Raw genomic sequence first — 18178 nt, 5'->3', positions numbered from 1 at the left:
AAAAAACGCACAAGTGAAAAACAACAATCAATGAACAAAACAACAATTAAAATGCACAAGACAAAAATACAGCCTTTAAAGTGATACCTGTATAATGAGGTGCCTTTATAATAATAGTTGTTAGTATATAGTAGAGTGCAAGATGGAAATCAGTCATAACATGTCAAAATTTAACTACGATTGTACTTTTTTAGTTTGGATACATTTGCAAGAATCAAAAAAGGACAGTTTCTTCAGGTTTAAGACAAAGTTCAAATTGTCTGAAATGCTGAATTTACATGACATCTAACGAACGCTAAAACAGGCTGCTGTTGTGCTTACAGTATATATTAATAATCTAACACCTAAAATAATATTGTAAAAATAACCATATTAAAACAGTCTTGGATTGAATATCACTTTGCATGACCCTAATAGCCACTAGAAGAACAGCACTGGATAATTAACCTCAGATTTAAATATATAAAATAAAAATAATGCACTTTGCAATAAAGTTTCATTAGTTAATGTCTAACAAGAGTATAAACAATAGTTGTAGAGCATTTATTAATCATAGTACAGCATTTACTAATGCCTTATTAAAATCCAAAGTCATACTTGTTAACATCAGTTATTGCAAAGTCACTTAATAATAATAATAATAATAATAATAATTTCTTACATTTATATATTGTTTTCTGGATACTCAAAACGCTTTACACATTGGGGGGAATCTCATCATATACCACTAGTGTGCAGTATCCACCTGAATGACGCGACGGCAGCCATATTGCACAAGACCACACACCAGCTGATTGTTGGAGAGAAGACAGCCTGATTAAGCCAGTTATGATATAGGAATGGTTAGGAGGGCCATGATGGACAGAGGCCAGCGGGTAAATTTGGTCAGGATGCCGGGGTTAAACCCCAACTCTTTTTCAAAGAACATCCTGGGATTATTAATGGCCACAGAGAGTCTGGGCCTCGGTTTAACATCTCATCCGAAAGATGATGTAGAGTCCCCATCAATATACTGGGGCATTAGGACCCACACAGACCACAGGTTGAGCACCCCCTGCTCGTCTCACAAACACCACTGCCGGCAGCAACCTAGCTTTCCTATGTGGTCTAACATGGAGTTAACATGAACTAACAATTAACAACTATATTTTCATTAACGAAATTACATTAGAAAATGTTGTAATAGGTAATGTTATTTAAAGTATTATATCATATTGTATGACATTGTGGTGGAGACTGTGTTAACTTTACATGATCATACTTTAAGTAATATTTTTGTTTGTTTTTATTTATTTGTTTATTCAGGGACACTGTACAGCATGTCATGTTGAGCCTGTGTTAGCTATAAAGCTAATTTACATCTGTAGTCAATGGGCAGGATATTGTTACGAAATTAACAATATTAATATAAATTATTATTAACAATAATAATATTGTTAGATATAAAAAAAACAACAACATAAAATAACCAAAAATAACACAGAAATAATGTAATGTTGGTGAAAAATCTTCAGTTGCCATTGATTCTTACTCTTTTATGTCCAATGAAACCATAACAATTAGACTAGCGGTATCTATCAACATATCTTCTGTGTTTCGCAGTAGAAAGAAATAACCTGAGGGCAGTAAATAATGGCAAAAGTTTCTTGTTGATTGAACCTCCTGTTTAATTTAGGCAGCCACTACTACTTCAGTACAGTAACAGTACAGTAAGCAATGTGTACATCTGAATACAAGACAAACCTTTGCTTTGAGCAGATATGAGTCCTCATAGCGCCCTCTCTGGTTCTGGAGGACTTGTTGTGCCCTTATCTCGTTTTCCCTGATTCTGGCATGAAGCTGAAGGATCTGCTGCTTTTGCCTAGGATTTGCAGAGCAGAAACAGACACTCAATATTCACTTTGATTTTATTGGAGTTTACAGTCTGCAGCTTCGGAGCCTTTCCATGCAGAGCAGGCGTTTTAATAACCAGCAGACTGGAAAAAAATGGCTTTTAAGAGCAGGGGACATGTTTTCTGAAGGCAGCCGCTGACTGTCCTCGTGTTTTCACACTTGTAATGACACTTGAAAGTGCGCTTGTTGCATTTGATTTGGACATTAGCAGCGTTTGAGGTAGAATAGGAGAGAGTGTGGTTAAACATCGCTGGATCAAGTTCAGCATACTAAACACAGCAGCATGATTGGAGAATTAATCACAGCGACATCTTGTGGTAGGTCATAGTACTGATCAGTTAAATGTGCTGCATGCAATTGTATTGTTTTCCCATATGTATACAATATATATAAACCTATGTGAATTTTATAATGTTCACATATTTTATTACGTACACAATATAGCATATAATGTATGTAAACAATGTAATATACTATGTAAATATCATATAATTCACACAACTTTACATATAAAAATATATATGCATTGGGGTTAAATTGGCATAAACTTTGTATAAAATGTATGCATGTAATGTAAACATCATACAATTCTCATAATTTTAAATACAGTATTGGGTTTTTTTTTTATATTAACATTGTAGAAAATGTATGTAATATTATATTGTGTAATAAAATATTCAATGCATAATATGTAAATATTATACAATTCACATCATTTTACATATTTAAATACATACAGTTGAAGTCAGAATTATTTGTCCCGTTTATTTGTTTTCCCAATTTCTGTTTAACGGAGAGAAGCTTTTCTCAGCACATTTCTAAACATAATAGTTTTAATAAATCATTTCTAATAACTGATTTTTTTTTATCTTTGCCATGTTGAAAGTAAATAATATTTGGCTAGATATTTTTCAAGACACTGCTATACAGCTTAAAGTGACATTTAAAAGCTTAATTAGGTTAACTAGGCAGGTTAGGGTAAAGTTATTGTATAACAATGGTTTGTTCTGTAGACTGTTGAAAATATATAGCTCAAAGGAGCTAATCATTTTGACCTTAAAATGGTCCTAAAAAATTCAAAACAGCTTTTATTCAAGCCAAAATAAAACAATTAAGACTTTACCCAGAAGAAAAAATATTATCAGACACACTGTGAAAATTTCCTTGCTCTGTTAAACATCATTTGGTAAATATTTTAAGTCCTACTCTTATTTTTTGTGTGCACCTTGATAATGACTGTAAAACAGTGTTTGCTAACTCACCGGTCTATTTCCAGTTCTCTCTGTCTCAAGAGCCCCTCTTTAATCTTGACCAGAGTGTTGACCGGCAGCGAAGCTCCACTCAACATCTGCAAAAACACAATCATTACAGCATTAGACTCCTCATCTGATGGCCAGCCTGTTCTTACTGTAATCAGCATAATCTGAGTCAGATTGATGAGGAACTCACAGATGATGTCACTTAGTTCAAATGTACTTTTTAAGTTAAATTCCACAAATAAAATATGAAAAAATATAATAAAAAATATTTTAAATACATATCTTTTAGAAAAAATATTTAGAAACATTAAATTAATTTACTAATACTACTTCCAAATAACTTCATACAAAGTTTCTCATAATTTATACTTTTAGTATTTATACTTTTACTTTTATAATATTTATTTTCTTTATTAAATGTTTTGTAAAGGATAATTTTAAATTTATTGAATGAATGACTTGCAATTTATAATTTTTTATTGTGCTTGTTTATTTATTACAGAACAACGCCAGGGTTTGCATTAAATGAAAATACATACAAAATTAATTAAAATAATAAATAAATAAATAACAATAGGCAGGAAAAGAAAAAACAACTCTGGGGTGAGACGTGACCTTTATACACCTCTAATATAATAATATTGATCTTTCAGTTTTCTTTAGTTTATCTATAGTTATTATAGAAGATTTTTCCTCAAATTCAGACTCTACTTTGATTGTTTGGGGTTTAGCTCTGTTAATTCTTGCTATAGAATGTTCCAATAGCACAATATTTTTTAGTTTAATAAGCCACATTTTGTCCGCTGGGAATACAGGTTCATGCCCATCTTCAAGTTAAAATCATAATCAATGAATACTTTAATAAATTAAAAATTAATGAATAAAATTAATCATTTCAAATAAATTGATAAATTGAATCCAATCAATAGTTACATATTTTTAATTAAATAGTTTTAACATTTTTATATGTAAAAAAAATAATATAATTTAACAATTATAAATATAATAAGAAATAATTTAATATAATCAAATATATTAAGGTTTTGCAGCTTATTTTGTTGCTTATTGTTAATACTTTTAAAGTTATACTTTTAAATTAACATGAATAAAGTAAATATTAACAACAAAATGATATATAATGATATTAACAACAAGTTGGCGGTTCATTCCGCTGTGGCGGCCCCTGATGAATAAAAGGACTAAGCCGAAAAGAAAATGAATGAATGAAGACTTCAAAATAAATTTAATGTTTGTAACTAACATGACATTTGAATAATTTAAAAACAATAAAAATTGATTTCAATGATTTGAGTTTATAAATGAATATGTTTTAATTCCAAATTAATAAACTCATTTGCAATAAATAACTTGAATTATTCCATTAAAAAAAGAAAGATCTAATGAACTATTTTACAACGAATTTATTTCAAAATGAATTGACTTTGATCATGATATGCCCCCAGAGTCACTGCATATTCATAGTTAGTGAATCTCTGGAAAAAGAACAACTGTCGAGACTCAGAACATCTCTCTAACTCCAGCACTTGTGGACTGAATGTTGGTATGGTACATTTTATCCGTGCCGTCCACTAGACTACACATTCAACTGATGTGGTTGTGCAGGACTAACTATTACACAAGCACTTATCACACGCATTAACCGCATTTACATCAACCCTTTAAAATAGTGCGTATCGTTCCCCCTGACCCGACTTCTCAGACTTGACCAGCGGCCAGCCTCACAAAATGCCAACCCTATAAAAGCGGCACAATATCAGTGGCACTGGAGCGCCCGCAAACATGCCTTTATTTGCCTCGGGAGAGATTCTCGTCCCAGCACAAACTGCGTGGTGATAAGAAGCAGGTGCCACTTTCACTGCCAGGCCTCCCTCACCGCTTCACATAGCCCAGGATATTTATAACGGTCAGCGTGTGGCCAACACAACAAACTGGCTCCAGTCACCACAAAGTGTGTGTGTGTGTGTGTGTGTGTGTGGTAAAACTGGCGCTGCACAGGAGGAGTTCATAACCAGGCAGAAGAAACAAACACAGCAGATCAATAAACTCACTCTCACAGGATTACTTCAACCTAAATAAAAATAACTCAGTGAATATGAAGTAAATGCACCATAAAATGTATTGCAAGACTGGTCAATGCAACATGCACACTAAAGGTCTGCAATATTCAGTATTTTGGAGGCAGTATGGCCAAAATCGTATTTCACTCTGTGAAGTCATTTTATTATAATGTATAGTAATGCTTTATTTCACAATATAGTCATTTAAATAGGTAGTGATTCAACAAAAACAGGTTATAGAAATAATAATAATAATAACAAAAAGTATTGAACACATCACCTTTTTTTCTCAGAAAACATATTTCTTTCTTTTTTTATTTTTTATTAATTGTTAACAAAACATACAGGCTGAAAAAAACTATATAATGAAACATATCAATTCAAATACTCCCACCCCCCTCCCCTGCTATCTCGTAAAACTGGGGTATCCAATGAATAGAAGTTAACATTAAAACAAAAACAGAATACAGTATCAAATATCATAATACAAAGCAAGGCAATCATTCTGGATCCTGATCATTTCTTTGTGCAATAAACAAGGAGATTTTGTCAGCAGCTAAAGTCCAGGGGCCTCATGTACGAAGACTTGCGTGGAAATCGTACTAAAACATTGCGTACGCACAAAGCTGTAAATGTGCGTACGCAGAAAAAAATTCAGATGTATTTAACACTGCGTACGCCGAATCTCACGCATATTCTTTTGTACATCTGAGCGCAACATGCACAAGCACAAAACCCTTCCCTGCCTCCTCCCCCGTATGAATATGCTAATGACTCTACTTTGGCAAAACCCAACGAAAAAGCAATGGCAAAAGCAAGCCAAAAGAGAAACTTTGAACAGAATGTGAATTGGAGGTGCTGCTTTCGGCGGTAGACCGGAGGAAACGGTGTTATTTGCAAGTTTGTTCTCCGGAATTAACAACAAAATAAAAAAAAATAGAGTGGGAGAGTTTAGCTGATGCGGTTAACACAGTTGGGTCTGAACATCGCACTGAGTGAATTAAAAAAGAAAAAGTGTGGTTTATAGGTGTAAAATGTTTCAGAACCCTTAACAGTCTCAGTGGCGCAGCTCGTAAGACGCAGGTTAACATGTTTTGACACGTTCCAGCGTCTGATGAACTCTTTCTTTTTTCTCCCGCTACATATCAGATTTTGCCTACTATTTATCACGAGAAGACAATAAGGAATCATTAATAAGTTTGTGCATCATATTTTATTTGCACATTTATTGAATGGAAATGTTTCTGATTCACGTATGCAAATTCATCTTCAGATAGTGTCTTTGTAGCAATGTGTGTGCAGTAGATAGCTCAGATTACATTGGGAAAACAGGCGACCGCTGCAAATTGTGCTTTAATGTTTAGCTGCTCAACTGTATGGTATGGAAACTTTATATACCTGCTAGATGAACCCGTCTCATACAGCTGCCATTGCAAGGCTCAGACACTTTGTAGAGAGGAATTTAACACAACTGCCTCTAGGAGTCGCCAATGGAAATAAAGCAGACACGCACAAAAAATGTGCGTACACCAGCCATAAAGCTGGCGTGGAGCTGCGCACATTCCCACGTTCAGTTCATCGTTAGTAAATCCAAACGTGAGCGATTCTGAGTGTGAAACCTGCCGTACGCAAAGTTTTTGTGCGTACGCAGCGTTGATACATGAGGCCCCAGATCTGTAATGTACTCAGTTGTACCAGGTTCACTCGCGCTGTGGATAACTCCAACATAATAATGTCTTTAAGTTGTACCAACCACTTGTACATGTCCAAATTATGTGGAGGCAGCCAATGTTGCGCTACTAATTTTTTAGCAGAAGTTAAGCCAGCCAGCCAAACAGCTTTTTGTAGCTTGGTAAGGTTCAACATAGAATCATCACTCAGTAATAGAACAGAGGGATTCACTGGTACAGGATATTCAATAATTTTTGATAAGATGACACATATCTCATTCCAAAATCTTTGTACTTTCTCACAGTCTCACATCATATGGAAAAAAGATCCAAGTTCCTGGTTGGGACATTTATCACAGAAAGGACTAAAGGAGGCATTGATACGATGTCTTCTGGGTGGGGTCCAGTAGGTTCTATGACAAAAGTTATAGTGAATGAGTTGGTGATTGGGGTTTTTAGATGAAGTAAAAATGTTCTGCCATAATCTTTCCCAGTAAAAAAAACATATTTTCTAAAGGTGATGTTCACTTGAAATGTTCACATGAAATCCATATATGCAAAGAAAACAAATCTAATTGTTTTTTAAATTAAGTTACTTTATACTTTATGTGTAATAAAATGAAATAACGCAGGGAAAAAGTATTGAACACATGAAGACAAGGAGGTGTAGAAAAGCAGTGAAAGCCCAGACAGCAGCTAAAATCTCTCAGTAGTTCTTTAGCAACCATCTGCCCTTCATCACTGTAAATGAATAATCGCTGCTTCAGTCCAACATCTACATTATCAGGATGATGAAGATGAAACCAAGGCGGACATTTCAGCAAGACAATGATCCAAAACGCTGCCAAGGAAACTCTCAAATGCTTTCAGAGAAAGAAAATCAAGCCGTAGAATGGCCCAGCCAATCACCTGACTTGAATCCAATATAAAATACAAACTAAAGATCAGATTTGATCGACGAGACGCACAGAACCATCAAGATTTTAACACTCTGTTTAAGTCTGTGAAAAACTTGACCTGAGCAATTCATGTGACTTCATTCTGGATATGAGAGGCATCGTTAAGCTGCCATCACCAAGAAAGACTTTTATATAAAGTATTAAATACATTTCAGTAGTTCAGTACTTTCTCCTTGAGTCATTATTTTGTCATTACACATGAATACACTTTCAGAGTTTTTTGTTTTGTTATATTTTTAGGTTTGTATTGTTTTAGCTTTTGTCTTGTTTTTTTACTCTGTTAAGTCTCTATCAGCATTTTTAATGGTTTTAACCTAAATTTGACGACCCGCTGAATATTTTCTGCAAGGAACAGATCAACTATATAGTATATATACCAATAAAATATACCATATTATATATATATCTAAATAAAGACTCTGCTTAAAAAACTAAATCAAACATACAAAAAAAATTCTTCCTGTTTTTCTACACTTAAATGCAGACAGGTTAAATCAAAACTGCAACAATCTTGACAAAAAAACAGGAAAATGTTTTTTTTAAAACAGTGCATTTTCAAGATAAGAGAATGATAAGTAGGGCGGATATAATTTCTACTGGTAAACGTGTGTTTTATGATGAATGTGAAAGTGAAAAAAATACTGTCTGATGACTTCCGTGAGCTTGGAGGACTGAATCCATGCATTTCTGCAATGACTTAAATACCTTCTTGATAAAGTCATCTGGAATGGCCAAGATAGTGTTCTTGCAGGAACCCAGAGTTCATCAAGATTCTTTGTGTTCTTCTTCATCTTACCCCAGACATGCTCAATAATGTTCATGTCTGGTGATTGGGCTGGCCAATCCTGGAGCACCTTGACCTTCTTTGCTTTCAGGTACTTTGATGTGGAGGTATGAGAAGGAGCGCTATCCTGCTGAAGAATTTGCCCTCTCCTGTGGTTTGTAATGTAATGGGCAGCACAAATGTCTTGATACCTCCGGCTGTCGATGTTGCCATCCACTCTGCAGATCTCTCGCACACCCCCATACTGAATGTAACCCCAAACCATGATTTTTTTTATGTCTAATTTTTCATCATCATAAGTAAAAATAATAATAAAAAAAAGACATAACAGCTGAGTGAAAATAAAAACTAAGATAATAAACCAAACTCTGACCAAATCAGAGTTTACACTCATGTGACTTATTTTAACTAACTTTGCACTGAGAAAACACAAAGAACAAAAAGCAACACTGTAACCATTTTTATCAATATTTAGAACAAAAAAATCAATCTATTGGTGTGAAAGCCCCCTTAATTAACAAATGACTTCCTTGAAGCAACTGAACAGATGGAAGAAAACCAACTGAGCGTCTGTGTGTTGAAGATTTAAGCGCATGTAGGCCAGAACATTGCCGTCATTCTCCACCGGCTTGTGTCTTTAGGTGCTGTTGTCACCACATGCCAGAAGGATCATGCCATTCAAGACCAAGACCTTTATGCTTACATAAGATACTTTGACGACCCTGTAAATCTGTCATAAATGCAGGTATGGAATGATTCCCAAAATCTAAATCTCCCTCATTGTTATGATAAATGTTAGCTAAAAATACAAGTATCGCAGCACATAATTCCCCAATGAAGAACACAGCACCTGTTCTCTTGGCAAGAAGGTATCTGGTGGGAATAAATGTGTGTGTTTACCAAACGCATTGGCATTATATAAACTGGAAGGTTTATGAGTGAGGAGTTCGTCTAAACTTGTTCCTCCAGCTGCTCTCCAGAGTTGAGTTTGTGTTTCTCTAAACTCAAGAGACTCTAAAAGCTCACAAACCTCAGGAGACTAAAGACGTGCAGAATCACGAGTCATTGATTCATTTGAACTCCTGAAGGTCCTCGTTCACCCTGAGTTAACAACTTTAAACAGGTCTTCATCTGACAATGGAGAATCCTCCTTTGTAGATTCTATTATTAGCTACTACACATTTAAGCACCCTATAAAATCACTTGACACGCTATTGAAGCAGGACGTGTGGGTGGGACATGAAGATTGAACTAATTTCGCACATATAGTGAAGCTTTGTGCACTGAATTTACGTTAATGTTTTGACTGAAATGGAAATATAATATAATATAATATAATATAATATAATATAATATAATATAATATAATATAATATAATAATAACAATTGTAACAAATCAGAGGGAAGAAAAAGACGGATTAACAGAAAGAACAGATTTTTAATAACAACTTAAGCAAACAGTAAAGAAGGTTGTTCAGAACAGAAACATAATTAATACCAACTTAACAGAAGAAAACCAAACAAACAGAACTTAATTTCGGGTGGCAAATGAAACAAGACGATGGCTGCAAACACAGTTCAGGAATTAAAGGACAAGAACACAGGCGGGATAACAGGCAGATGGTGAACAGGCAAACAGGATACAACGACTGGTAAGGGATTCTGAGCTGGGAGAGAAATGAGTTCAGGTTCTCACAAGTACATCTGACAGTGAATGGTTGAATGTGCCAGGCTTGTACAGCGGGAGCGGGGTGATGAGCGGCAGGTGAAGGTGATTAGAATTCTGGTGATTGGGGCTGTGCAGGTGCAGTGAATGAATCTGACGGCCTGAATGGATTCCAGACAACAATAATGCCGCAGTCACACTCGAGTTTGAGCTTGTGAAAATCTGTCGTACGGTGCTGCGAAAAGAGGCGGGATTCAACAAGATGATTAGACATTAAAAAAAAAGCGAGCGATTGGTCCATATTTTAAATTTCTGCTCAGAGAGATCATGTTTTGGTCCTCGATTGGTCTCACGTTGTCAAGTGATGCGATTTCGCAGGTGCTTGCGTTTCCGGTCTGACGCATTCACGTGCATTTAAAAGGAAGTCTTTGAGGAGAAAAGTCCAGTGCGACCGCAGCTTAAGGTTTCATTAGTTAATAATAATCAATGTATTTACTACCATGAAAAAACAACAAACTATACATTACAGCTTTTACTAATAAATGATAATGTTAGTTCAACAAAATAAAGCATTAACTGAAGCACAACTTTGGATTTTGATGCATTAGTAAAAATGTTGAACTATGATTAATAAATGCTTTTTTTAAATTTCATGTTAGTAAATGCATTACTAATAATAAAACCTTATTGTATGGTTTAACCTATAGTATAATGTAATATAATATAATATAATATATATAATTTAATAAATTCATTCATTCATTAATTTTTCTTCAGCTTAATCCCTTATTTATCAGAGGTCGCCACAGCGGAATGAACTGCCAACTATTCAGCATATGTTTTTTGCAGCGGATGGCCTTTCAGCCGCAATTCAGTACTGGGAAACACCCATACACTCTCAGATTCACATTAACACATGGATAACATGCAAACTCCACACAGAAATGCCAACTGGCCCAGCCGGGACTTGAACTAGCGACCTTCTTGCTGTGGGTTGACAGTGCTAACCACTAAGCCACTGTGCCACCAATAACAAATGATAATATACTATAATTTCATACTAAAAAGTTCTAGTGAAAAATCAGTAAAGTACCAATACAAGTATTATTCGTAATGGCTATGGGAAACAAAGCAAACCAGACATGGACACATCACAGCTTAGCCTGGTAGTCATTAAAAAGCTTGATTCTTCCACAGAGAAGCGAGGCCTTTGGTGAAGCTCAAAAAGTCAGATCCACCCTCCCAAACGGACCAAAGAGCAGCGGAAAGGTCTGATGGCTTTCGGCTACAGCGCTTGAACAGCTTCACTGGGTCACATTGCAGAGCTAATCTGCTGCCAATTCCCTGAACTCTATCAGAGTCTGTCACTGCGCTCTCTCCTGAGCCTTCAGACAGATGTCCATCAACTGCTCGGCATGCTGGGACAACACAAGGGAGACACACAGGCTCCTTCAGAGGTGACGGTACTCAGAATTGACAAATGAAGCTGAGAGATTTAATCTACACTTTTAAATGTATGAATGTCACTGGACTGGATTAGGCAACACTGCATCAGAGTAAGGATCTGTCTTAGCATAGTGTCTTGATGTTTAGGAGAATTTAGACTGAAAGTTCATTCTGACTTTCCAAACATCGTGATAAATCAAAAGAGTAGTGTAGTATTTTCCGAAGAATCAAAAGACTAGACTAACATATGCAGAGGAATCAAAGGCCTAGACTAGAACTGGTCCAAAGTTCACAATTGAAAAGCTTATTTTCATTTATTTGGGTCTGAGGAGAAACTTTGTTTATCATCAAACTGGGGAAAGACTAAAGCTAAAGTATGTGTACAAGTAAGTAAAGGTGGAGGGGAAGACTAATGGTTGTATGCGGTTTTCTACAGCAGGAGTTTAGTCTCTTATACAGCTATACAAGTCATTACAGATGTTTAGCAGAATTTCTTTAGCAACATGATGTACCTTCCCTGTTCCTTCATAACACAGCAATTGTCATGCAAAACAATCAGCCTCTGTCATACAGCAAAATGGGTAAAGCAGTTCATTAAAGCTAAAAACAAAAAGGGAACTATGAAATGGCTGCCCAGTGTCCTGATGTGACCTTAATTAAAAATATGCAGTAAATCATTGTCTTGTGAGAAACTAGTGATGTCCTGTGCGAGACTATAACCTAAAGAAATTTTGATTACAGTCTTGCGTTGACAAGTTGCTGTTTAGACCCTGTGACAATAGTTTTTCTCATAAATAATAAAACAAAAACATTTTGAAGCAACTCTCAGAACAGCTCTACAGTACTACCCTTGATAATTTCATATAAAAGCGGACACTTTTGAATTGGACTGTTCATTCCGCTGTGGCGACCTCTAAAATACAGCTTAAGAATAGATTCCATGACTTTGTCCATGCTTTCTGCATCAGGGCTATCATCAAGTATTTTTACCTTTAAAGGATTACTTCTCTTTTTTGAAAATAGGCTCATTTTACCGCTTCACTTGAGCTTTAGCATTTTTGAATCCATTCAGCCATTCTCCGGATCTGGCGGGAGCACTTTTAGCTTAGCTTAGCATAAGTCATTGAATCGGATTAGACCATTAGCATCTCGATCAAAAATGACTAAAGACTTTTAATAGTTGTCCTATTTAAAGTTAGATTATTTTGTAGTTGCACTGTGTACTAAGAATGGCAGAACATTTATTTTTGCTATTTACACACACAACACGCATTTAACACACATCTGACCATGGAACAGCTGAGAAGTCAATTGTCCAATTACCTTTGGTCCACTAACAAGTAGGAGGCACATATGCAAACTGTTGTAATTCCTGCAGCGTTTACCTGATTTAGATGTAAATACCCTCAAATTAAAGCTGGTGGTCTACAGTTAAAGCACACCTCGTTGGTTTCATTTCAAATCCATTGCGTTGGAGTAAAGAGCCAAAAATGTTAGAATTGTGTAGATGTCCCAATTCGTATGGACCTGACTGTATTATACATTTTATTCATCTAAAATGCTTTGGCAATACTGTACACAATGTCATGCCAATAAAGCTGAACTGGAATGAGAGATGGAAAGAAGCAGATTTTACCTGTCAGTGGGTGAATATGGCTCCTAAATGGCATAAAAGAGAAATAGTGGATTTTTTTTTTAATTTAAGCATTTTTAACTTTAACCCATTGAAAAGAAACAGTTTATTTATTTAGAACTTTATTTATTAATAAATTAAAATCAAATTATGTTTTGTTTGTCGCATATAGTCAACTATTTTTATGATGTGGGTAAATGGTGTGTTTCAATCCAGCTACTAGGGGTGTCAAAATTAATTGTTTCTTCGGTGCACCGCGATGCAGACGCGGACAATTCGGTATCGGTTCTGTAATAATCATAACCGGTTATTATGTACTCATGTCATTTATCTCCTATGCGCTCTGTCGCGAGGGAGGTGAGCGCGAGTATTAACAACACTCAGGCAACTCAGGGCCGGCCCGTGGCATAGGCACCATAGGCATATGCTAAGGGCGCTGTACATCCAGGGGGGCGCCAGAAATGAGTGCGGTTCAGTTGGTTTTGTTTTTCGATTTTCCTGACACACATTCAGTTGTAGACGGCATTAACTCAAAACCTCCTACCCTAAAAAGATCTAAAGTGTGTTTCCTACAAAAAGAAAAAGCTGGTTATGTTTCACAGCTGTCTTTTTTTTTTTTTTTTTTTTTTTGCTGGACATTACGAGCACTGCTCCGTTTAAGCTCTCGCAATATGTGTTTAGCCGGGAGAGCTCGCACTGAGAGGAGCTCTCAGTAAGGGACCGTCGGAAAAGTGCTTCTTTTTTTTTCGTTTTTCTGCTCCGCTCAGCGCGAGCTCTCCCTGTTGCGAGGGCTTAAGTGTGTGTGTGTGTGTGTTGGTTTGTTTGTTTGTTTGGTGCTGTCTATGTTTGTGTATGTGTTTGAATGAGAGACAGTGTGTTGCTGTGTGTCTGTGTGTTTATACAGACAGCATGTTATAGCCTCCCCTCTAAAATATAACACTGTATATAGAAAGCATCGTCAATGTACCGTGATGCACCGAGATATCGAATTGAACCGAATCGAAGGCATGATAATCATAACCGAACCGAACCGTGAGACCAGTATAGGTTCACACCTCTACCAGCTACCACCGCAAGAATATCTCAAACCTGTGGGAAGTGCTGTAAAATAGCAGCGCACAACTAGCAGAGTTGTAAAATGAGTTAATTTAAATAAACAAAATGGAGTGTTCCTTTAAACTCCTACGAAAATGTCAATGCAATAGATCTAGCAACAAAACAAAGTGCTATTTCCTTAAATGCAGCATGAGCGCACTCTTAAATAAACAACAGATGAGCTATTAAAAACACTTGTTTATAAATGACCTCCAATTAAAATGGCTGTGCAATTAACTGACAGTTTATAAAGTAGCTTCCGAGAAAAGGTTGTGCATCAATTGTTTTCAGATTCCATGTGTGTGTGTGTGTGTGTGTGTGTGTGTGTGTGTGTGTGTGTGTTTAACAGTGACATTCAGACATCTGAAGTGTCTCAAGTGTCCGGATGCCTTCAGGGGTCATGTATACTCTCTCTCTGTGTTTTGTGTGGCCTGTTGACAGCTGCTAGATCTGCTAAGCTCAACCATGAGGTGAGACATGGATGTATTGCACCTAACAAGTAAACTTTCCAGCGCTGGCCGGAGGGCACGGCTCAGGCCAGCGGACCATGTGTATGTATGAGCAAGGCAACCGGGCATTTACACGCCATAAACACTGGGCAAACGAGGAACGGACGAGCAAGGTCACCATAGAGGACTGACCTGCTCCATTATAATGAGCTCATCTAGAAAGAACAGCACGTCTGCTGAGCCAAACTGCACACTGCATGTGCTGATGCGCTGGGATTATGCTATTGAGAACAACATGTTAACAAGAGCACGTTCAAAAAGAGGTTGAGGGTTTTCTTTTAAGTAATATTATTTATTTACATTTATTTATTAGATTTTTTCCCCCTCAACTCACTTGGACGGCATTTTTTACTAGTTTATTATATGTAAATATTGAAAATGTTGTTTTACTGTATTTGACTTTTGTTACTGACCTGGTTTTATTTTGTACATTCAAACCAATCATAGATTTATACACTAGATATCGCACACGGAGCCTGAGCATGCGTCAACAGCGCCGCCATATTGGTACAGTGCTCCCAGGACAAATGTCATTCAGCTGCACTAGTCAAGATTAAAGCCAATGTGAAGATGCTGGACTTTAGCGCTGTGTATGGGTGTAGTAACGAGCGAACAAAGATGACAAAGGCAGAACATTTCATAGGTAAAAGTTTTCGATATTTACGTTTTTAAATGTTACGAACTTTTGTGCTAAACAGGTAACAATATTGATGATAATACAGTCACTACTGCATTGACCATAAGGCAAAGTAGCAGCAACTAGTACTAAATACCAGGTTTATGCTATTCATAATTTATGCATTCATTAATTATGATCTTTATGATCATAAATAAAGATCTTTCAAGTTGACTTTAAAATAAAATATAGCTTCAGTCTTTCTACATCAAATGTTCATGTTTGATTTCACAGGTTTGTTACTAAAATTGGTCACACTTTACAATAAGGTCCATTAGTTAATGTTAATTAATGCATTTACTAACATGAACAAACAATGAACAATACAATACTACTACTGTATTTGTTTATGTTAGTCAATGTTAGTTAATAAAAATACAGTTGTTCATTGTTAGTTCATGTTAACTCATGGTGCGTTATCTAATGTTAACACGCATGGACTTGGATGTTAATAATGCATTAGTAAATGTTCAATTATGATTAATAAATGCTGTACAAGTTTTGTTCATGATTAGTTCATGTTAGCAAATGCATTAACTAATGAACCTTATTGTAAAGTGTTACCCAAATCATTTCTGTCAAATTAACTGCGAAATGTCCCAACTATTTCAATCTCTACTTTATTTTTGTATTCGGATCAATACTGCTTGTTGAAGAACAGCTTTAATTTTCATCAGGAAAGTCTTTCAAACAAACTTTCGATGCTTGCTTTTGTTAATTTTTAACGACCCAACCCTCAAACACGGGCGTGATTCCAGTGGTCATTTTGACTTAAATGACTACTAAAGTGAGACTGCACTGAAACTAAGTGAATGCCACTGCAGTGCCCTCTTCATTCCTCCCTCATATGAGCTTCTGTGTCTCCAGCAAAACACAGCTCCTAATAAGGAAGAAAACTTCACCATGTTCATCTCAAAACTGAGCACAAACAAAGCAGGAGAAGAGGTAAAACCCAGATCTGCTCAATATCTGCATTCAATTCAATGCACACATTCAAGAGCTGAACAGTTCATTACATTAAACAAATGCAAAGATCCATTATGCTACAGGATGCTAAAAATGTATGCTAAAACATGTAGGCCAGTCAAAACTATAATGATCTGCACTATTTGTGCATTTCAAATGATTAAGTTTTAATATAAACAATGAATGTGCACTTAGAAATTAATCCTTCGCTCAAAAAATTATGTATGTTTAAACAACTTATTTAAAAAGAGTTGAAACAACACAATGCTTTAGTTTTTTTTGGGGAGGGTACAACTTATTAGTTTTTTACAAATATAAGTGGATTGAACAAAACAATTAAGTAATTCTTTCTTTATGGTCTAATTCTTTCATGTTGTCTCAACACAAATCGATTGTGTGGAACCCAGCATTTTTAGAGAGTGTTTATTGTTTATTTAGGACATCAATTGGTTTTATTTCATTTTGGAATGTGGTTCCAATCTTGATGGTTTTGTGGGTCTCGTCTATCAATTCTAATCTTTACTTTGTATTTTCTATTGGATTCAAGTCAGGTGATTGGCTGAGCCATTCTACAGCTTGGTTTTCTTTCTCTGAAAGCATCTGAGAGTTTCCTTGACTGTGTTTTGGATCATTGTCTTGCTGAAATTATCATCTGGTTTTATCTTCATTATCATGCTACTGTAGATGTTGGACTGAAGAGGCTAATATTCATTTCCAATGATGAAGGGCAGAGGGTTGCTGAAGAACTACTGTGAGATTTCAGCTGCTGTCTGGGCTTTCACTGCTTTTCTATACCTCACTTTCTTCATGTGTCCAATACTTTTTCCCTGCACTACTTCATTTTATTACAAAAACCCTTTTAATACAAACTTAATTTTTAAACTAATAAGATATGTTTTCTTTGCATTAATGGATTTCTTTGTTTGTTAAAAACATCCAGGGAATATTTAAAGTGAACGGCACCTATAGAAATATATTTTTTGAGCAAAATGGTGACGTGTTTAATACTTATTTCCCCGCTGTATGTTTAAAACTCTTAAATTTAAGAAACTTAATTGATTTGTGTTGGGATAACACGAATGAATTGTGTGGAACCCTGCATTTTTTTTAACAGTGTACACTGTAAAAATGTATTCATTGCCTTACTTGAAATGTTGACAATTTTTATAAATTATGCACATAGTTAATTTACTAAATTGTACTCACTTTAAGTCAACACATTGCTTTTAAAGCAATGGGTTCAATAACTTTTATAAAGTCAACTAATTACTTTTAACAATAAAAGTACTGTAAATAAGAAAACGATTACAAAATAAATAATAAAGATAACAGCAGTCTATCAAATGGCTCTGATAGTGTGTCTCGAAACCAAGTGCCTATTATTAGGGTTAATAAGGATAATAATAATAATAATAAACATATCTCTATTACCCAGATCAATAACATAATATTAAATTAACACAAAAATAAATACATGTAAAATAAATAAAATAAGCTAATAATGAATTGAAACAATCAATAAATAAATCTCCTTCACCGAATA

At 35.5% G+C, this 18178-nt stretch overlaps 1 protein-coding gene across 2 annotated transcripts in view; it reads right to left on the bottom strand.

Moving 5' to 3' along the window:
• cep85l (centrosomal protein 85L) overlaps nucleotides 1-18178 on the bottom strand; it is a 108848-nt gene that overhangs the window by 17899 nt on the left and 72771 nt on the right. For both annotated transcript variants that reach the window (XM_087298763.1, XM_087298762.1), the window contains exons 4-5: nucleotides 3156-3241; nucleotides 1744-1861 (exon numbers count right to left, since the gene is read on the bottom strand). In XM_087298763.1, the coding sequence (XP_087154889.1) occupies nucleotides 1744-1861; nucleotides 3156-3241 (204 nt within the window). The remainder of the gene's footprint in view (nucleotides 1-1743; nucleotides 1862-3155; nucleotides 3242-18178) is intronic.

The sequence above is a fragment of the Danio rerio genome, chromosome 20, assembly GCF_052040795.2.
Source record: "Danio rerio strain M-AB ecotype USA chromosome 20, GRCz13ab, whole genome shotgun sequence".
Classification (NCBI taxonomy): domain Eukaryota; kingdom Metazoa; phylum Chordata; class Actinopteri; order Cypriniformes; family Danionidae; genus Danio; species Danio rerio.
This window is presented reverse-complemented; position numbering and strand designations above follow the sequence as displayed.